At 38.0% G+C, this 23,102-nt stretch overlaps 1 protein-coding gene across 1 annotated transcript in view; it reads right to left on the bottom strand.

Moving 5' to 3' along the window:
* XKR4 (XK related 4) overlaps nt 1-23,102 on the bottom strand; it is a 219,396-nt gene that overhangs the window by 62,102 nt on the left and 134,192 nt on the right. Inside the window, exon 2 of the mRNA XM_081116570.1 lies at nt 22,098-22,297. Within this exon, the coding sequence (XP_080972696.1) occupies nt 22,098-22,297 (200 nt within the window). The remainder of the gene's footprint in view (nt 1-22,097; nt 22,298-23,102) is intronic.

The following is a 23,102-nucleotide window of genomic DNA, read 5'->3' as shown; positions in this document are numbered from 1 at the left end:
TCCATTTTCCTTTGAAATTTTTATATTAAAATGCACTTCCTCCAATATATTTTCTGATGGCTTCCATGACATAAACAGTACAAATTAAACTTATTCAAACATGGGTTCTAATGTAAGGAGAAAATTCCAAAGACTCAATATTAAGGAAAAATTGATGTAAACCATAATGTATGTAGATGGAACAAAAATGCAGTGCTTGCTTTGTGAATTCTCTATTGTGACAGCAAACGATACAGGACAAAGACTAATTTCTTTTTGTCATTAAAATTATATTTATTATTAAGGCTTTATATTGCTAACCGTAAACTTGAGATTAAAATTGACAAATGATACCAATAACCTAACTCCCCCCCACCCCCTTTTTTTGGTGTGACTAAAATATCACCAGAATTTTAAGGCCAAGAAGTTAACTAAAAAAGAAGTAGACTTTCTTTCTTTTTTAAAAATATACCTCAGCCCGAAGCCTCCACATGCTCACAAATGAGTTGTTAAATTTACCTCTTGACCTATGGGCAACCTTAGTGGAAACTGAGATAACTGGAGACCAGTTTTCACTTGACAAAAATTGGTTCTTTCCCTAAGCATTTTTCCCTGGGATCAAGGGTTACTGCAGAGGCCCCTGTACAACTTGCACATAACAATTAGAACATAGAAACCAGCTTTTGGCAGGGACTTTGACTATGAGCCTTGGGTCAGACAGAGACAGAGAAATACTAGATGTGAGGGCTCTTGCAGGCACCTGGACCCTGAGGACATGGACGTGTTTCCAAGTAACAGAAAATACCAGTAACTAAACAGAGATTAGAGTGGGTTGCCAGGGACTTACAGGTAGGCTTACAACTTCATTTTATTTCAACAGATATTTAATAAGTACCAGGACTAGAAGAGCCTGGAAAACTAGAGGCACTCAATAAATATTCTTCAAATGAATAAATGATTGTGAAACCCTGGAGTAGACTCTATAGGAGATAAAATCTAACACTGACTTTTTTCTCTCACATGTATGGTGCATTCGTGCTCCTTCTTTACTACTTGCTAGCTGATTTATTCCATTTTCCCTTGAAATTGTATATTAAAATGCAGTTCTTCCAATATATTTTCTGATATATTATAGAAAATATAATACATATTATAAATAAGGTTTTTTCCTGGAAAAGAATTGAAAAATTGTTTAAAAGCAAAATAAAGTAAGTGTGTTAGAAGAGCAAACCCTATCAATTTAAAATGAGATACATTAATTTCACTGGTTTGTACTTTCACCTCTCATTGTGAAATACAGGGATCCAGAGGTTTTTTAAAATTATTATTTATAGTTACATATTTATCTCTTTTTTGCTACTACAGCCCATGATATTTTAAAACCAAATTGCCATAGAGGCAACATGAGTGGAATCAGCTTCACTTCCATTTTGGCACCAATGAGTGGGACTTCAACAGTACAGAAACTCTTATTGAATTGGCAATTTAAAAAGTGGGCACACATATTGCAAAGATGTCAATCTGCCTGGCCATTATTTAAATGAATGTCTTTTTGTTCAGCTATATGCAGACCATTAGATGGGATTTTTACAAAAAAGGCTTTAATCAGTTCTTTTGTGAGGTGTGATAATTGGCTACTGAAGACAAGCCGCCAGGATAAAAATCAGGGCCATAACTCCCTTTGGAGGGACTGTCAGGCTTCTCCGCATCATGTGTGAAGGTCATGCATGGAGTGGGCTCTCTGGGGCTGGCTCGGAGGCCCAATGAACTTGAAACATAGTGACGCAATACATACCTTAGAGTGGCCTCTATGGATTTGAAAGATACTGAATTTGGCAATTATTTGTTCTGTAGTGCTATAAAATGGATAAGCATTTCCATGTCTTGACATTTCATTAGGCATGGTGTATTCTATTTCAGACAGTAGTTGCTGTTTTCAGAGTCTCTTTAACTATGCTTTGGATAACCCTGGCTGGTGTGGCTCAGTCGGTTGGGCATCCTGTGTCACAAAAGTTTGCCATTTCGATTCCAGGTCACAGCACATGCCCCGGTTGTGGGCTCGGTCCCTGGGAGGGGGCGTGCAGAAAGCAGCCAATAGATGTTCTGCTCGCACATCAATGTTTCCCTTTCTTTCTTCCTCTCCCTTCCTCTCTCAATAAAAATCAATAAAAATATATTAAAAATATGCTTTGGATAAAGTGGTTTAAAAGCATTTAAAATACTGTGCATATGCAATATCTAAGTAATTGATAGAGAAAAATAAGGGCAGCACACAGAATATGAAGGCATAATTTTACTTTTGCTTTTATCTCATTTGCGACCAGTTTTTGGATTCTTTTTGTTGGTACAGTGGAATGCCTCTCCTCTTGGTTCTTTCTAACGGGTTAGGCACAATATGTGCATCAGTGAGGTTATGTACTTTCTAAAGGGTCAGACTAAAGATGGACCAATTTTTTAACTAATATGCCAAGACATATACATCAAAGATAGACATCGATTTTTCAAAGCAATTTTCTTAGGAGGTTATTCTATCTCCTCTCTTCTGTGATACAACTTTGCTTAACATTTTCTGGAGTTGGCTTATTTCATTCACTTATTCAGCAAATATTTATTGAGTACTAATTATGTACTATCTGGAAACTATAGGTACAAAGACAAAACATGATTCTTGACTTCAAGAAGCATACAGCTGAGAGACGAAAGGAAAATAAAGGTACATGGGCAGTGGATGTGCGTTTCAAGTTCCACTGAGAGTCAGAGACAGCTTAACAGTGAGGAGGTAATATCTGAACAAACTCTTAATGGATTTTGCCAGATTAAAATGGAAAAGGGTCAGGGTTCAGGCCTAGGAAATAGTAAGTGAAAATCCACATGGGCCAAAAGTATAGAAGCCTAGAGTACTGAAATATTTTCCAGCATCCAAGTAGGCTGTGTTTCTCAAGTAGAACATGATGGGAAATGCAGAAAGACTTGGCCAGACAGTAGGCGGGACTTCCCATAGAAGGGGTTTCAGTCAGTAACACCTTTCTCTTTCTTTATAATCACAATTTCTGGTTGACCCCACATCGTATTTCAAATGTAGAGCATCCTTCTTTACTAGACATAAATCCATAATATTTTTACATTTTCCAAAAATCACACTTACTGTGAAATTAAAAAATATATATATACTATTTGTGGTATTGTGGATATTCAAGACAACTGAAACCAGTCATGATGATAATTCTCAAAAAGGAGTCCCTGGTGTACTTTTACCCATAACTAAGCTTACCAATGAAATCTGTTTTGGAGGTGACGAAAATTATTTGAAATTTGTACATTAGGTGTATTTTCTAAAGAATTGGATGAATTACCTTATAAACGTACTTTGTGTGGGCTGATAGATGGTTTCACAGGCATCTCCCAGTCATTCTCTGCTCCTGGCTTCGACTGGTTTTCTTGATAGCCTATATTTACTGTCATTATGCCTAACTCTCTGTTTACCAGTTTGTAGGCAAATGTTTCCATGGTATTTGGTGTTTCAGTAGTTTCAAGGATCCTTTTCCTCCAGTCAAAATAAACTTAATTCTTTTAGTTATTCTATCCAAAGGTTCAGTTAAAAACAAACAAACCAAAAAGCACAGGGTCCTCACCTGGATTTGCCATTTCTCATCCTATCTTTTGGCTTTTATTTGCTCCCTTGGTAAAAGTATCTCAGCAGTCAAATGGGAAATTGCAAGGCTACTATTTCTACAACTTTTGTGTTCTGACCCTGCAGCTTCTTACCCTAACCATGATCGGACAAGTTAGACAGCCACTAAGCTAATGTGAAATAAATAAAAACTTGATACCTTCCACAGTTTTCCCAATGTCCACTTACCTATCTTCCAGAAAAGTGGAGAAGTATTTTCCTTGAACATTTTGGCTCATGCCTTTCTGTGCCTGAAGGAAGATCTGACTCCTACTCGCTTTTCCAAACTTAGTCCACGACTTCCTATCCTCAACCCCACTGGACATCTTCAGGCACAGAGAACAACTTGCTATTCCTGAAATATGTCCTCGCCCTGTGCTTTGGCATGTGCTATTTCACCCTCTCCAAAAGTCCTCCCTCCAATGTTACACTTTCTGTAGTCACATTCTGCATGTCCAAAATAACACAAAGGTGATTTGCAATGGAAACCTGTGGATTAGGACTCAGGAGTCTCACTTGACTCCTCCCATCACTAGTTATATGTAAAAATATAAGACAGAATGTGAGACAATTTATGGGGAAATATAGTTCGAAGTATAGTGGAGTGGGTACATGTGCAACCAGACTGACTAAATTTGAATCCCGGTTCTTCCCTTCTTTTTTCCTAAGACCTTCGACACATTTTTTTTTTTAGCACCTCTGTTTCCTTTTAAATGACATTGGAATAATAGACCCAATCTTCTCAGCATACTCATGTAAAAAAGGGATAATACTAGAACTTTAAAGGCTGCTGGGAGTGTTGAATGAAATTCATATGGTAGCAATTAGATCATTGGTCTAATTATTAGGAAAATGGAAATAACTTCAGAAATGTTAACTATTACTACTTATTATCTTAGCAAATTCCAAATTATAATACCAAGTCACCTAAAAAAACCCAAAAAACTCAAACCAAAACTTCCTGCTCTTTCAAATGCTTCAAATGCCTAAACTAAGAGTTCCTCCGTGGTTCCCTTTACACTTGATTAAGTGATTTACTGGCCCTCTCCTTGTCCCCCTTCAGGAATTTAAGCAGTTCCTGTAGCTCTCTGCTGTGTGAACTGAGGATCAGAAAATGTGCTAGAAACTTGAGATATGTAAAAAATCCTCTTCAGGTCAATGCTGTGACTGTGATTAGGTAGATCAAAGGCTGGGTGAATGCAATTGCTTTGGGTCTGTTTAGGCTTTAGCATTTGCCCATTCATTTACCCTCTCAGCATTTGCCCTGTGGCGTATACATGTACTTATCTGACTGTCACCACCATTCAGCCTATCCACTGGAATATTTGGGGAATCAGTGAGATCATGTACTTAAAATGCTGAGTGATAAAAAAAAAAGAGGTGCTAAAAATATCAAGTGTTTATAAATGGAACTTCCCTCTCGGGTGTAAGCTGTTAGACCTTGGTATTAGTTGGGCATCCACACAACCTTCTATAACAAAGCAATTTTTTATAGACTAATTTTCTACCTTTGAGATGCTGTAAGTGTCAATGGAATCAATACCTAATTGAAATGTTCAGAAGCAAAGTCCTGACCTTCCAAATGCCCTCCCTTTCTCCTTCCTGTAATGGCTTCACTGTAGTACTCTTGGAAACATTAAGAATCACCTGACTACCTTTATTGTTATAAACTCTAAAACAAACCACCTCAGCCATATCAGCCAAAATACATCACCCTTCAGCAACTCAGTATCATATTTTATTTTGCTTCTCAAAATCTAGTAGCTAGCATTTTATTCTTTGGGATATACTCACAACTGTTTTTAAAAGTGGTTATCTGAAAATAAATGCTGCCACTTTAGGTAACAGTGTCCTGTTCAAAGTGACCTTGTTCCAGGTCGATGGCCACTTGCACTCATTACTGCATATTCCTGGAAGAATGGGGTTCAATACAAGACATACTTTGAGTTCTGCTAACATATCAAAGCTCAGCTTTAGAAACATCATAATTGCCTTTCTCGGTCATTGAGGTTAAGAAAGTTGATGAAAGCATCTCCAATTATAATGTTATAAAGAATTAAAGAATAACTCTTTCCTGTACTAGTGGTATTTAGAAATTTTATAATATTTAAATTTTTTGAAGAGCTTTATGATTGAAACACAGCATAACTGGAAGACAAGACGTCTTACAGGTTTCTTTCGGGTCTTGATGGAACCTCTCTCCTTAGTCCCAGTGTGAGCCTTCGAGGTTAAAACTCAGCTGACTATTTGGAAAGTGAGAACAAGAATTCAGATTCCATGTGTGCAGAGGGAAAGAGGCATGGTAGAGGTGGAAGTGCTTTGATGAAATAGTGCCATATAAATGTTTTTTTCCTAGTCTTCATCTGAGGATATGTTTTTGTTGGTTGGTTTATTTTACTTACTGATTTGAGAGAGAGAGAGAGAAAGGGAGAGAGAGAGGGAGAGGGAGGAAAAAACTGATTGGTTGCCTTCCTTGTGCGCTTCCACCAGGGATCAAACACACATCAACCTTTCTGTGCACAGGATGATGCTTCAGCCAACTGAGCCACATAGGTCAGGGCCATAAAAATGTTTATCATGGAAACTTCTATGTAATTTGAAAACTTATGAAGCATCCAAGAAAGAAGTCATTTTAGAAATTAAGACACCTTATTATTGATCCTAAATTATTTTCCGTTGCCTTGGAATAATAAAAATAAAAAGTATCCCAGTTAAGACAAACAGGCAAAGGAAAATAATTTGGCATTAATAATAATATAATAAAATATCAAAGCTAAGATGTGAAATACATCAGATTCAGAGTAATTTTAATTTTTTCTTCTTGAAATGAAAATAATTACTATTTTTTCAACATGTTAAAGAATTTAGATTTCTAAATATTTGGCTATATTGTTATTTATATGTACTATGTACAGTGCCTAGTCTCTTTGTATTGGATATTCAACACATCAGCATTTAATTTGTTTTAAAGTGTGAAATTATTTTAAAGGATAGTTTTTACTTTAATGTTAAATCCACAAAAAATGATGAACAGAGAAGTAGTAATACTTTTTTGACTGAAATAAACATTTTTACTTATTTAGAATCTTAGATTTAGAGATGATCTAGTTTGACTTTTTCATTGACTGCATTAACCGGGAATGAATGAAATGAGAAAAATACAGGTACTGAAAGTTCACATAAATTGTATGTTTTTGTTACTAGCAGAATGTTTGCATAAACAGAAGAATGTCACAGGACTCAGATTTAATTTCTGAGGGGTCACCTTGTTCTTTCTGCATTTAGAATGAACATGCCTTTTCTCAATAATTTTGCTTATTATAGGAATGGCTTTTACTCTTTTATATGTTATCACAGACAGTTTGCAAACTTTTCTTATTAATCCTTATACTAAACTCTTATTGAAGGGGGCTGAGTAAGAAAAGTGGCCAAATCACCTGCAAAGCAGTCTCTTGATGATATCAGCCTTTCGACCTTTCTTCCCAAGATGCCATAACACATTTGGTGCCCAGCATTGCCTCCCCCTCATTTAAGTAAGTGCTTAAATGTGAATTGGTTACTCCTTAAGGATGCTCGGGCATGTTTGAGAGAACTGGATGCTGCCAGATTCCCTCAGCTGGGCTCTCATCAGAACCAGTGGAGTTGGAGGCAGCAGGCAGTTCTCAGGATCAAAGCTTTCCCTTCGAAACATGACTGTGCATTGAATTATGTCAGTGAGAACATTAAGAGGAAGCACATGTAATTTTTGTTGTTAATATTAAGTGCTAGGCCTTACTCGCATTATGCTTCAGAATAAGTCGCTCACAGTGTTCATTATAATATTTGAAGTTGTTCCCCATTTCAGAGAGAATAAATTGGGCATTCTAGAGTTTAAGACATTTGCCCCAGTTTTCAGAGCTTGGTGCTCAACTTCAGAGCCTGAGTGGTGGATTTTCCCACAGCCCCCAAGGGGTTCTCCTTGGAGAACCACCAAGGGAGGTGCAGGGAGCTCTGCTCTCAGGATGGAGACTAAAGAGCTCGCAGGGCCAACAAAAGCATTTCTTGATTCAGATGACATTGGAGCTGAAACAAAGTCAGAAGACAGCAGCTCAAATCCATCTATTCTTATTTGACATGCAAATCCAAATGAGTACATGTGAGCACCTGGGAAATTTGTACAATGCCCCCGAGCGCACTTGTAATAATCACATCTTCAGTCTGTGTGCTCTGAGAAATTAAGTAGGACCCAGCAGCCAGCATAGGACTTGGCCCACAGTAGGCACTCTATAATCACATGTGGAAAAGATGAGGAAAGGGGACTTTCCTGCCTCTTGATTCTGCAAACCCAAAGCAGCATTTCCTTGCAACCTTATTGGTGTTGTGGCCAGCTTAGTCCTGAAAATCATAGTTACTTTTTTTGGGTATTTTTGGAGAAAATATATCCCTGGTAGGGGTGCATGTGGGAGACAACAGATGGATGTTTTCTCTCAAACTGATGTGTTTTTCTCTCTCTCTCCCTCCCGCTCTAAATCAATAATTTAAAAAACTCCACATATCCTCAGGTAAGGATTTAAAAAAAAGATCTTCAGTTTTGCATGATGAAACGATAGGATTTCCCAGACATGATTTATTCAGCAATATTGTATTCCATATGATAAACACAGCTGGATATTTCAAGCTGAAAGCAAATATAGTGACCATTTAGCACACTCAGGTGACGTGCTAATTACTTAGTTAGTTAGTAGGAGACTCAGGACTTGATTCCACTACCCCAGTCCATTTACTTGGCATATTCTACTCTGTCTTTATATCTCTTTAAGTACATTTTTATTGTGAGTATACACGATGTATATGTAGAGGTCCAAGAAGAATAATAAAAATACTCTTCAAGTTAAGAAATTGAACATTACCGATGTTTATGAAGCCTCTTCCTCCCTCCACCTCATGCCCACGGGCAACCGCATTCCTGAATTTCAAGTTAAGTGTTCTCTTGTTTTTCTCCATAGCAGATTACTTCACTTGATTTGCAATAGTTCTTTTATTATGAGAGCCAAATGCACAAATGTTCCCTGAAGCACAATAGATATTTCATAGCTCTAATATAAGATCAGAATTGTAAAGCCATAAAAATAGCCAATTATGTTTCCAGATCATACTTGCACCCATTAGCCACCTACTCACTCCCTGTGACTTGAGATGACACCATTGCTTCTGACCATTAAGAATTCACTTTTTGGCATTTCCACATCCTTTGATAATGTAAATTTGTAAGAATAATGAGCTCCTTTTGAGGATTTTATTTCTCTAAACTCATTGCACTATTTCGTATCCCATGTATTTTAATGTGCTATTGCTTCAAAACCAGATAACAACAACAAAAACAGACTTTTCCTCTTTCCAAGCATTAAAACTGCTTACTGGGAACAAGCAAAAACAGTTGTACTCAAACATTGTCAGTTTTAATTTCTATTCCCTGATGAAGACCTATCTGATTGGTACCATGGCAACATGTTGCTTCGAGCATCGAATAGGTATTACGCACATACAATCTCACTCACAAATTCTCTTTGTAAGTGTTAGGAGAGGTGTGATCTTCTCTTAGAACTTACTAAATTAAAAAAGGCTGAAGAAAATCTAATTAGTGTTTCCAGAAGTGCCTTTCTGGGTCTGATAATATCAGATTACTGTCTCGTATTATTTTCCTGTATCCGCCAGGAGCAGGTGCCACACATAGATGTCCCAGCAAGCATCAAGGAAGTGAAAAATTAAGGCAACACCAGGGCAAGAAGGCAGAATAAACTCATTGAGTTCCAGTGTTTATCATTGACTTGAGATATTCCAGGTTGTTGAGTTTTCCTCATTCCTTCCTTTCCACCTTCTTCCTTTCCTTCCTTTCTTGAGGGAAGAAACAGTGAAGTATTCTTAACTAATTCCATGAGTTTATTTGGTAGTGTACTCTTGGTGGTAAGGTTAATACCTTGGTTATAAATGTTCTGCTCTTTGTTGTCTACTGACACATCAGAGTTAAATATTCCCATATGACAGAAGAGAATGCCTCTTGAGTACCTGCCATATATCAGGTATGATACAGGGCATTGCCTTTCACATTGTTTCAGAATATTCTTCTTGAGATGCTTGCTCTATGAGGTAGGGCTTATTTTTCTCACTCCTTTGATAAACAACAACAAACAGAGATGCAGAGAGGCAGAGAAATTCACCACAGGTCAAAATTATTACTTATTGGAGCCCAGATTCACAAGTTCTCTTTAACTCTAAACTTTCTCTCCACTATACTCCTTGAGAAGGTGGTCTGCATCATTGTCATAGGCATTATAACTTTCAAATACTGTGTTATAATTTGAGATGTAGTCTGTGCCTATAATCCCAGTTATGTCTGTGTTTGTATTTCTGAGTTGTGTGTGTGTGTGTGTATGTGTGCATGGGGGGGGGGGGAGAAGGGTAAAAGGTGAAGAAATGGAAATAAATATAATTACTTATGATGATTCATTTACTGGATTAATGTTATTTTTTTAAACCAGACTGCCTCTAACATCAAGACTATATGGCAGGAAAGGAAATAAAAGGTACACAGACTGGGAAACAGGAAATAAAACTATCTTAGTTCACAGAAGACATGATTATCTGTCTAGAAAATCTAAGAGAATTGCCAAAAAAACTGAAACGAATAAGTGATGACTGAAGGATTGCAGGATATAAGATTAATATTCAAAAGTCAATTGCTTTCCTATATACCATCAATAAACAAGTGGAATTTGAAATTAAGAACACAATATCATTTACATTAGCAACTCCCAAAAATGAAATACTTAGGTATAAATCTAACAAAATACATGCAAGATCTTCATGAGCAAAACTACAAAACTCTGATAAAAGAAATCATAGAACTAAATAAATGGAGAGATACTCCATGTTCATGGTTAGGAAGACTCAGTATTGTAAAGATGTCATTTCTTTCAACTTGATATATATATTCAATGCAATCTAATAAAAATCCCAAAAAATACTTTTGTGAACATTGGCAAACTGATTCTAAAGTTTATTTGGAGAAGCAAATGACTCAGAATAGCCAATATAATATTGAAGGAGAAGAACAAAGTTGGAGATCCAACACAACCCAACTTCAAGACTTACTATAAATCTACAGGAATCAAAACAGTGTGGTATTGGCAAAGAACACACTAATAGATTAATGGAACTGAACAGAGAGCCCAGAAACAGACCCACATAAATATAGTCAACTGATTTTTGACAAAGGAGCAAAGGCAATACAGAGGAGCAAAGATAGTCTTTTCAACAAATGGTGCTAGAACAACTAGACAGCCACATGCAAAATAAAAATCTAGGCACAGACCTACATTTTTCACAAAACTTAACTCAAAATGCATTGCAGACCTAAATGTAAAATGCAAAACTGTAAAACTCCTAGATATAAATAGGAGAAAATTTAGATTTGGTGATGACATTTTAGATGCCACACTCAAGGCAGAATCCATAAAAGAAATAATGAATATGCTGGACTTCTATAAAATGAAAAACCCCTCTGTGAAAAAGAATGTCAAGAGAACAAAATGGCAAGTCACAGACTAGGAGAAAATATTCGTAAAAGATGCATCTGATAAAAGATTCTTATAAAAAATATACAAAGAACTCTTAAAACTCAACAACTAGATAATATGCAATGCAACTAAAAAATGGGCCAAACACCTTTACTTTAACAGACATCTCACAAATATATAAAGATATATATATGTGGCAAATAGCATATGAAAAGATGCTCCACATTATATGTCACCAAGGAAATGCAAATTAGAAAAGCCCAAATCCAAAACAGCATCAAGGAAATACAAAATGCTACAGTCACTTTGGAAGATGGTTTGGTGGTTTTTTACAAAACAAAACATACTCTTACCATATAATCTAACAATTGCATTCCTTGGTATTTACACAAAGAAATTTTAAACATATATCCACACAAAAACCTGCACATGAACATTTATAGCAGCATTATTTGTAATTATCCCAACTTCAAGGCAACCAAGAAGTCCTTCAGATGTGAATGGATAAATAAACTGTGGTACATTCATACAACGAAATATCATTCAGTGCTAAAAACAAATGAGCTATCGAGCCATCAAAACACATAGAAGAATCTTAAATACATATTATTAAGTGAAAGAAATCAGTTCGAAAAGGCTACAACTGTATGATTCCAACCATATGACATTCTGGAAAAGGCAAAACTATGGAGTGAAAAAAGATCAGTGGTTGCCAGAGGCTGGGGAGAGGGAAACATAGCACAGAGAATTTTAGGGCACCAAAACTACTCTGCATGATACTCTATCATAATAGTGGCCATGTGTCAGTATAAATTGGTCCAAACCCATAGAATGTACAACACCAAGAGTGAACACCAATGAGAACTATAAATCTGAGATGATAATACTGTGTCAAATTTTGGTTTGTCTGTCTGGTGAAGGGCGTTACAAAGGGGAAGGCTGAGCATGTGTGGAGGCAAAGAGTACATGGGAGCTCTTCATACCTTCCACTCAGTTGTGCTGTTAAATTAAAATTGCTTTAAATAATAAAGTATATTTTTAAAAATGAAGAAGAGATGGCCACCAATTTTAGAAACCCTATGCTTTGGGAATATAAAATATCTCAACACTTATGATATGAATACTAATGAGCTGGTGGGGAAAAGATTAGTTTTGATGTCTAATGGAGTGAAGATTATATGCTTAAAAACATTAACAAAGACACTTAACTTTTTTCTCATAAATGCATATTCTTTCAAAAAATATTAAGGCTAAAAGTACTTTGTGCTGAAAATATAGGTCAGTGAACAGAGCAAAGCCTAAGCGGCATGTGCTGGAAGATTTCTGAGGTTTAAAAACCCTCTGGGACAACAGTGAGTTTAAGGGACAAGAGCCCAACAAATGCAATGGGCATTGGCTCTGGAGGGCTTGAGTAACCTGAAGCCACACGGAGAACTCTCGGGAGACCAAGTTAATATTTAACTTCAAGGTTAAGTAAAATGAGTTCAAATTGGTCTCCAGCCATTTAAGAGAAAAATGAAATGTAAATGTGAAACCTCATTTCTTGGTAAATTTAGGAACATTTAAGACAGGAAGGAAGCGAGAAAATGACACATATGGACCGCTGAGCACCCTCCTGCCAGACAGGAGGTTTGGGCTCTTTACATTGTTAATCTGGTTTGATTCTAACACAGAACTGCGATTTAGATCATTAACTTCCTTTCCAGGCAGAGAAGTTAATGCTCAGCGTGGGTAAGTGACCCACCTAAGGCTACAAGTTGAGTGAGAACGTGAAAGATAATTATGACAATTGTCTTCATTTTGAGGTTCTTTAGCGATGGGATAAAGCCTGGGTCATGGGGCTCTGGTCCCAGCTCCACCTGTTACTGGTGGTGTCACCTGTCAGCTCACACTAAGCTTTGCTAACTGCTATGGGCGGGGTGGGAACTTGATTAGAGAAAGCCCGGCCTCTCAGGTCTGTCCTTCAAGGCTTCACCACTGTCCAGTGTTTGTTTCCATCCTGCAGCGTGTGCTCGCCGCCACTTCACTCATTTCATTCACCTCAGAGTCTAGAAATTTTACCTTGCTATCACTCATTGCACTCACTCTTTAAGGTCCGATACTTCTTCTTTCACAAAATTCCCTAGCGTCTGAATTTGACATAAATATCTCTGTCTGTGTTCACAAAACATTTCAAATTGAAATTCACTTTAAATCATTTTCATAGATGCTTCACTTTTTATTTTGATTTTTAAAATCTGTGCATTTATTTACTGTCATTTAGTCCAAAAGCCTATGGTAAAAAAAAAATCTGTTTCTTGTTTACATCCTTGGAAATGTGTTTTAGAATTTTAAATTTGAATTCTCACTTAGCATTTTAACTGACAAAACTCTGGACGTACCTGCCTTTCGTAGAAGCCCACACACAGCTGATTCCCACATTTCAGCCCTATGCCGAGGACATCATGCCCTGTGAAACTGTCCGAGTGTTTGAATGGATAATGTGGTGCATGTTTAGGAAGCTTGGGAGCTCTTGAGTCTTCTTAGTCTCGCAGGCTCTCAGACTTTTCCTACAGCCGAGTGGAAAGCTGTGGAAACTTAGGTTCACAATGAAAATGCTGACAAAACCTCAGGCAGGCAGTGTGCTCAGCAGGCCCTGTCCCTCAGCAATCAGCGGCTCATTGTGAGCCTTGAGGAGCGAATCTCCATGTGGTTTATTCTAAGCAACGTTTACATACCAATTGGATCAGTCGCTTTTCCCCCCTCCTGCTTACATCTGGCTCCCCCAGTTTGCAGGGCTCTAGATCTGTTGCATACATACCTACACACGCCATGCACAAGCAATACATTAAAAAAAAAAAAGGCCTTTCTTGAATCATTTAACAGGAAATGATCCCAGTTCTTTATTCCTGCCAAATCATCAAGAAAACATTAGTTTACATGTCTAAGGAATGCTTTAAAACTCAGTCTAACTCCAATCTGCCTAATAGATGCAAAATAATTTCTAGAACAAAAGGAACACGTTAGGATGGCAGAAGTTTGTCTATAAAGAACAGGCTTTGTAGTTTCATAGCGAAAACTAAGTGGTTGGGGGAGCTTTTCTCATCCAACCAGAATCAGGTCAGAAAATCCTGATCATGGACCCATCTGTGGCTTCCTAGAAAAAGAGCGGGCTGGGAAAATAGCACAGTAAGCCGTTCTTGAATTTTTTATTACGTTGACCTCACCTTGTCCCTGCTCAGTGAGCATTTTGATTACTATTCATGGCAGTTATTCTTAGTGTTTAGAAATAATAGTTTAAGAATGTCGATATTCATTCAGCCAAAGTAAACACTTGCTCTGAGTTTGGGATAAAGGTCAGGTAAATGGCAAATAAATGTGGTTTCTGTTTCTTTGAAGGTGCAAAGGGCTGAAAACCTACTGAAATATGGGGAGATTGGAGGTTGGCAAAGAAAGGCATGAGGAAGGCAAAGGAACAGCGAGTGTTTGGAGACACTCTTTGCTGCGGACAGTCTGTTACGTGTGCTTTGTTCCCAATAGGGTTGTACCAACTGCTCTGCACCTTTCATCAGGTCTCCCCCCTTCAGAGCCAGGCATGTGCTGTTAATCACACTATCTGTTCACTCACACACAGCCCTATGCCTGAATATGCCTTGGAGCTCACTCACAGCTCATAGGAAAGAAAGCAAGGGAGAGGGAAGGAATACTGAGTGGAAAAATACCAAGATGTGTGCTTGATTATTGGAGATAATTAAGTAGAACCTAAAAATAGGCCCTTATTTCATATTATGTTCAAAATGATTCAAATTCAAAATTATTCACAGCTGTGCTGAGGGCTGATCTACCATACAAAGTTGATTTCAAGCACTTGAATCAATCATCAGCAAATGAAGCTTCTTTCAGTTCTTCTAAGTATGACTTGGGGTGGTACCATGCTATAGAACGTGAAATAAAGCGATCAATATTATCATTACCCCATGACACTTCATTGTTTATTCTGCCAATACTTTTCAATAGGGTAGAGCAATGTGGCCAATCCAGCATGTCGGTTTTGTAAGTCTCTCCTTACAAAGTTGTTGATGGTGATGAGTTTTTTAAACTCAACTCCATTAATGCATCGATTAAGCTGACTGGTGGTTGACTATTTATTGATTTATTAATTGGTAATCTCACATATTGAACAATGCAAAAACACAGGCTGAAAAGTAAGAAATACAGGAAAATGGACTGCGCTTCTTTTAAATCATACATGCAAGGATTTACCCTGCAATGAGAGAGAGCTTTCAAGTATGAGGAATACATCTTAGTATGTGCTATAAATAATACCAACATTCCCACTGTGTTGAGGACACGATTATCACCTGCGCTGCTGAGCAGACACAGGCATGGACCAAACCACCAGCCTCCTCTTTCTGCTTTCATGTCGCTCTCTTTTCCTTACAGGATATGACAAAATGTTAGGCTTCGTTTATGACCCAGTTCTAAGGCTACCTTTTTCATGAACACTTCCCTGATTTTCCAACATTTCCTGACATCCATCTCGTTAAAAATTCATGGCTTTTCTATTTTCTATGTACCATTTTCCATAAGAGATCATTCTGTGTCACCAAAGGGCCTTAACAATAGGACACAGCACAGTAAGTTATAATAATTTTTTTTTGTCTTTCTTTTCCCTCAGACTGGATTCTTTGAGAGCCTGCGGTATGCCTTTTTTTTTTGGTATCAATCACAACTAGCATAGCGCTTTGTCACATAGCAGGCATTCAGTCTTCCTTTCATTTAACAAATATCCATCGACTGCCTACTATGTGCCAAGTGCGGCGGTTCCATGCTGCCAAGAAGGACTGTGCAATGGCCTTTGAGTGCTAGCACCATCCCCAGCATCGCCCTTGTTCGTGTGCCTCTACTGACTTTGTCAGCGCCTGGGAGGGAGGGCAGGCTGTCTTTCATCCCTGCAGGGCTTTGCACTAAATGCTATGCGAGACAGTTAATATATTTACAAAGCCCAAAGAAATCACAACTGTCCAATGGAAAGGCTGCTGTTTCATATTTTTTTTATGGTTTAGCTCTTTACCAATTTCCTTTGGCCAGAATTTTGTTGTGAGTTCTGAGGAATTTATTCCTGCTTTCTTCATATTTTGGTTCAAATCAAAAGTCTCTGGTGAAGCTGTTCTTAACATTTTGTTTTATCAGTAATGATGTGCTGCTGCTTAATAGAATAGATTTAATAAAGTTTGTACAGCTGGATACAATGAAGCTACAAGGGAAGGAATCAGAACACTTCTTGGAATTAAGCCCTTCACATTCAAACAGGTACCATTAAGAGTTTCTTCACACATCTCAAGAGATTTGCCCCAACCTCAGTCCTTGCCACATACATTGCTCTCGCTGACCTCCTGTGCATGTGGACCAGAAATGTGAGACGTTGCAGGATGCTTCTTAAGAAATGGACTTTAAAACTGCCAGTTTGACATTATGGATCAAAGGCCTTCCAACCTGACTTGCCCCGGAATCTAGTAATTTCACTTTTAGGTATTTATCTTTGAAAAATAATTAAGGCTATCTGCAAAGATTTAGTTCTTAATGTGTTTACCATGGGGTTATTTATTATAGCAAATATAGATGATGACTTATGATTTTAAAACCGGGGGCTTAGAGAAAAAGGATAATCCATATATTATGTAGTTGTTAGAAATGGTGTAGAATTATATATATTGTCACGGGTGTATGTTCATGATGTGTTGTCCAAAAAAAGGAGGCTGCAATACAGTATCCATATTTTAATTCTATTTTAACATAATATATGTTAAAACATGAAAGATGTTTATAACGGTAAGCAATAAAATATATGTCAGCCTTAATTACTCTTCAGTGGCAAGATTTTTATTATTTCTGAGTGGCAGGAAGGTGATTTTTATTTTGTCTTCTTTATATTTGTGTTTTCTATTTTATCTTCAATAGCAGGTATACTAGAGAACAAAAAGTTAATATTTAGAATACCCCAAATATGTAGAAGTGTTAAAAATGAAATATTTTTACGAGAGCTTTTACCAACTGTGTTATAATGAGCCACCTTTCCGGTGAGATGGTGGGCCCTGCAGTTGAACGTGGGTAGCGAAGGTGGAATTGATCAGAGACTCATGTGTCAGGTAGAGTGATGGGCTAGATGCCCTTTAACATCCCTTCCAACAAAGAGTCTGCAATTAAGTCAGAACTGCCCATAATGAACTGTTAAGTAAACGCTGTATGGCCCCTTTGTGGAGGAAGGTGAGCTTAGATATGCCCCAAGGGCGCCTCTTATTTTATACTATTCCATCTAGAAAATGGAACAGCTCATTTTGGAATACGCCCAGATAAACTGTTTCTAAATATGTTTTGTCACGTTTATAGTGTCACATAAACTTTTAATAAAAAGTGAACTTCTTTAAGACAAATTTTGCAGAGTTTCACACAACATCATGCACACAATAGACAGTCAATAAATGTGTTAATTGACTAATGAAAATAGCAACTGCAAAGCAGACAGATCTAAAGGCACGTGAGACACCATCCCACGCACAGACTGGCACGCTGGCCTGCACTTCTCCTCCCCAGCAGAAATCCAGAGATGGAAGGACTTGGGCCTGAAGGTAGCTGGGTTTCTTCTCTAACCTGAGACAAGTAAATGTAGCTGGGTATGGCTCTACCTGCTTTACTACAAAGTTGTGCAACTCTAAATCCAATGATTTCGGTCTTGAAAGTCCTCATCAGGATATGACAAATGAAGTGGTTTTCCCACTTCAGAGATGTCTTAGTTACACGACTTAGCTAGGGACAGTGTTTGCCAGATGTATGAGGACAGCCCCTTTAACTCTAACTTCCCCAGCAGTCTCATGGGATGTAAGGCAGGAAAATAATAATTAGAAACTCCTTCCTGCTTTCTTTTCTCTCTCTTACAAATTATTCACAATAAATTGTTGGCCAAAGGGGCAACATATGGGTTTTTAGAATATGAAGAAATCAGAATAGAAGTAGTTGTAGGCGTGTTTTCCTACTTAGCAAAGTCTTCCTGTGGGAAGGCATTTGTTTGTAACTCACTCTGCACATGAGAGCAAAATGCACTTTGAGTGCAGAATGAGATTTTCCAATAATGGTAAATAAAGGTAGAGATTGGAAATGAACTAGAGCTATCAGGAAAAAGTGGGAACATTTGGGTTGGTACACTGGGAACCACTCTCATCTGGTAAAGCGATTATTTTGTTTTATCTAGAATCAGGGATGGGGAACCTTTCTTCTGCCAAGGGCCATTTGGATATTTATAACATCATTCTCAGGCCATACAAAATTATCAGCTTAAAAATTAGCCTGCTATATTTGGTCAAACATTTAACTGAAGTTATTGAATTTCGAGTCCCGCCTGAGGTTGCCTTGGCAGGGCCAGACCAAATGATTTCCCGGGGCATATATGGCCCACGGGCTGGACATTACCCACCCCTGATGGTTCCTCTACAAAGGAGGGTTGTTTCTGCATGATGGCCCCCTGTGTGGGCATGCACACCTGTCTATCAGAGCCAGGTGACGGTTAGATGCAGCCTGGGCTGTGTTTACACACTCTGTGCAGGTTACACGGTTTGCCCTGGTCCTGCACAGCATTCCTCAGGCCGCTCCCTGTTGGAGCACGTGGAGCCCGGCACTGAGCGATGGTGGGTTGCTAAGGAAAGCCTGTGGACCACCGTTTGTAAATGAGTCAGTATCTTCTCTGCCAACTCTGGGAGGCCTTGGGCCATATCTTCCTGTTCATGTGCTCTTTACATGGAGAGTAACAGGAGTGCCATTGCCCATAGCTGCTTACCAGGCAGTCTTTCTTCCTCCCTCTCTCCCTCCGTCTCTCGCCCCCCTCCCCCGCCGTGGGGATACAGGACTGGACTGGAAAACCATAACGAGGTGTAAACTGGAAACTCTGACCACAGGGCGCTATACCAGGGGCTGTTTTATCTGCTGTGCCATCTCAGCTGTGCATGCCCAGTTGGGCCTCCTTGAGTGTTTCTCATACTCCAGAGTAGGGGGTTCCTAGGGAAACTGCAGATGCAAAGAGCAGCAGCTATGTCTAAGGTGACAGTGTGGAGTGAAAAAAACTGGATGTTCATGTTCAAGGTTCCACTCTTCCCTGATTGCTGGTCTCAGAACAGGAGCCAAATTGTCCTTCCTGGAACAGCACAAACTGAGAAACAATTACACTTGAACAGTTCTCTGCTGAACCTGTCAGCTTCCAGCACAAGGAGGGCTCTCTGATTTAATTATTCAATAAGTAAGGAGAGCTGAGGAAAGATTTTCACAGCGAACAGTATCGTAGGGCTCCATCAACCTCCATAAGAAGAATACAATTTTTAAATGTAAGTTTTTAAATGTCATATTTGTTTGGTTTTCTTATTGGTTTTCAAAGAGTGTCCTTCAGAGAGTAGTAGATGGGTAGTAAAGTCAGGTTAAAAAAGCAATTTTCTTTCTATCCTAAAAAATAATTTTAGACATAGTCATATATGAAAGCGACTTGCAGACTAAGGACCACTCTTTATTTGCTAAATAAGAATATTTTAGAGATTTTAATTCAGAGCTTTTTGCAAATTCTCCACAAGTTTCATGCCATGGATTATTGGCATTCATTGCACAAGTTGTGTTTTTACTCATAAATCCCAAGAATCTTCTACAATAACGATGTATGAAAATATATGTTGGACTAGGTTCCATCACATTAATTTTTCTTTTTCTAGAGGGGAGAAGCTCTGTTCTTATAATTCACATCAATTTAATTTATAAGCTGGTTCCTTTGTCAGTGGGATCATATATCAGAGGAGGGTTGAATTTAGAAGCTCTTTCTGAAGATAGGTTTCTTTTCAAAATGCAAAAGGATTTCTATAGCATTGCCTGATGCGAGCGTGAGCTTAGCAGATAAGTTGGGGATAACTGATGTCAGGAAAGAGTCACAACTCTAAGAAACATACATTTTGATTCTTATGTTTTGGGTGAATAATCTAATAAAAACTAAGGATTATCTTTTTCCTATTTTTTGTTTTTTGTATAAAACTTTACATAAAACCCTCAGATTGAAAAGGTGATCTCATTTTCTTAGACCCTCTCTCTCCTTTCCTCCTCTAGCTCCATCATCTTTAGGATAAAAGCTTCTCTGTAATGTTCTAAATCATTTAGAAAACTAGCAGAGACACTCAGTGATCTTGGGCCACAAGAAGGTGGTTTGCAACCCTCCACATTTGTGCTACAGTTTTCCTTTTCCAGAGAGTTCTCACTGTGTAACGATACTAAGAAGTGGCCACGTTGTTCTGGAGATGAGTACTGGGTTCTTTGACAGAGATTCTGTTTGATGTTGCCTTTCAGATCATATGCTCACTTACAGACCATTTTCTAATGCATAGACCTGGCCCTATGAGTTTACTGGGCATTTATTGATGCAAAGATGGAAAGAACGGTCATCTAGTTTAGTTTGTGACCTTTACATTTGAGAAACTGGGGCCCAGAGAGGTTAAGTGACTTGCACAAGATCTCACAGCAAGAAATAAGATAACCAAAGCCAGAACCTCCCTGTGCAGCTTTCATTGCTAAACATAGTCACCCACAACCAAGTTATAAGCCTTGCCTTCTCCCACATTTTCTCTTCTGTTTCCCCAAATACTCCACTTTCTCTTTCTTCCAATTTGCTTTCTAACATTTGAGAATCACACCCCATGGATTTTTGGGGTGCTTGCCTCAAACATCTTAGACCAAAGCTACTTCAGCGTGGAGCCGGGCTTGAGCCAGGAATTAAAAAAAAAATGGGTCACTGGCTACCAGGATACCCTCCATCTTTCTTTTCCTTCAATATGCCTCTTAAATTAAAGCACTCAGCCTAAGCTAATGTGCTGCTTGTTATAAAAATTTATAAGGATACTGTAGAGATTCCCCAGACCAATCAGATCAAGTCTCAAGCCAGAGCATGGTTAGAACATGGCAGGAGCATGTGTGTGCATAGAGGAAGTCTCAGCGGCTCTGCTGAGGTCGACACAAAACGAGCACATCATAATCCGTGAACTGGTTAACAGCATCTATTTAGTTACAGAATTGTCACACTGCCAGGAAACTCTTTCTTTAGAAAATGGTTACCTATCCATCACCTATCTACTTATTTATTCACCTCTCTACCCACTGGTCTGTCTAATCTTTCTTGCTTCTAGAAAATATTTGAGCAGCAGCCCTATGGGAACATCAGAGCCCTAAGAAGCATCAGAGCAAATCTGTTATAAATGGAATAGTCTTACTGATGAGATTATCAAACAACACAGCAAAACATAAAAATATTAATCTGATAATAATACTCATTTTATAAAATGTAGTAGTACACAAACAATATATTGTTAAATGATATTTTCCCATGTGAGCTTTTTTTAAATATTAAACTAACCCCTATCATTTTCTTTTAATCTCTTTTTCTTAAAGTCAAAAGAAGATGGTAGAGATTGTCCTAATATCCATATAGATATAGATGATGATATAGATTAGATATAGATATAGACATGAAATTAGAGAGACAGAAAGAGTTATGGCTATTTTTCAGTTTCAGTTTTTGAATATTACTCCAGCATACAAACCAGAAAGCCTTAGCTGACTGTATTCTCATATTGGCCAAGTGTAAAATTATAAAATTTCTTTTTCCTACACAGAGGGCAACTTGAAGCCAAAACCAATTGTCTTTCTATAAATTAGACCTGACAAGTGAACAAAGGACAAAATATGCATCATTCACAAATTCCGTGCCAAACAGCAAGCGCGCAGCAGGAAGCACCAGGGCCTGTGGCAACAAAGGGCGTTAGAACAGTTCCTCGGACGTGACAAAAGTAGCCAGTCAGTCTCTCCCCAAATTCCGAAACCAAATCGCAAGCCCTTACCTTGGAGGGCCTGTAAGCTATGAGTCTGTACGATAATGCAGAGCTGCAGGACCAGCTGAGGAGCACTTTCCAGAAAGGTGGCTAGCAAATGCAGCATACTCACGTCTGCATACTCATACACCATTTTCCAGTAAAACCGCCATCGGTCACTCTCCCCACTCCGTCGGCTTCGAATACCTAAGTATATTGTGTGGAAATATCTAGAAAGAAAACATGGAGAGTAAGAAACAGATGAGTGATGCTTTATAATTCAAACGCCGAGGTTATTATTTTTTTCCTGCAAGCCACCATATGCAAGCACACACAAGAAACAATTACTCTAGTGGCTTCTATTAAGTAAGACCCAAAGTTAACTGTTGAAGAGTTCCCTTATTCTTATATGTTCACTCTCAGACGTCACTGCAATTTTAGTCCTCGTGAAAGGCATTCCATTGGATTGCAATATGAAGAGTGAAGTGACATGTGTTAGAAACTCTGGTGTGGAAGAGATTTGCTATTTTGAAAATCTATACACACTCTCTCTGCTCAGTGTCTCCATGGGCTCGAAGGTGTTCAGAAGATGGATTTCTCCCAGGGCACGATGCAAGTCTGAAGTACTACAATGTATGTGCTTGTAAACACTCTTTATGTCTTTTAAAAAACTTATCATTGAAAATTTAAAACATATGCAAAAGGAGACAAAAAATAGTATATTGAATCCACTGTACCCTTCATCTAGATTAAGTAATTATCAATACATTGCCAATCTTTTATCATTTATGTTTTTACTCCCTGATACCAGATTATTTTGGAGCAAATCCCAGGCATCATATTATTTCATCTGTGAGTAGTTTATTAAAATAATTTACAAACAAAAATTCAATACCATTATTATACTTACAAATAAGGATGGTTTGTAATATTATCAAATACTCCGTGTTCATATTTTCCTGATTATATTTTTTACAGTTTGTTTGAAATACAATCCAAACAAGGCTCACACATGAAGAGTATTTGATGTTATCT

Source organism: Miniopterus schreibersii (genome assembly GCF_964146895.1).
Source record: "Miniopterus schreibersii genome assembly, chromosome: 17".
In the NCBI taxonomy this organism is placed as follows: domain Eukaryota; kingdom Metazoa; phylum Chordata; class Mammalia; order Chiroptera; family Miniopteridae; genus Miniopterus; species Miniopterus schreibersii.
This window is presented reverse-complemented; position numbering and strand designations above follow the sequence as displayed.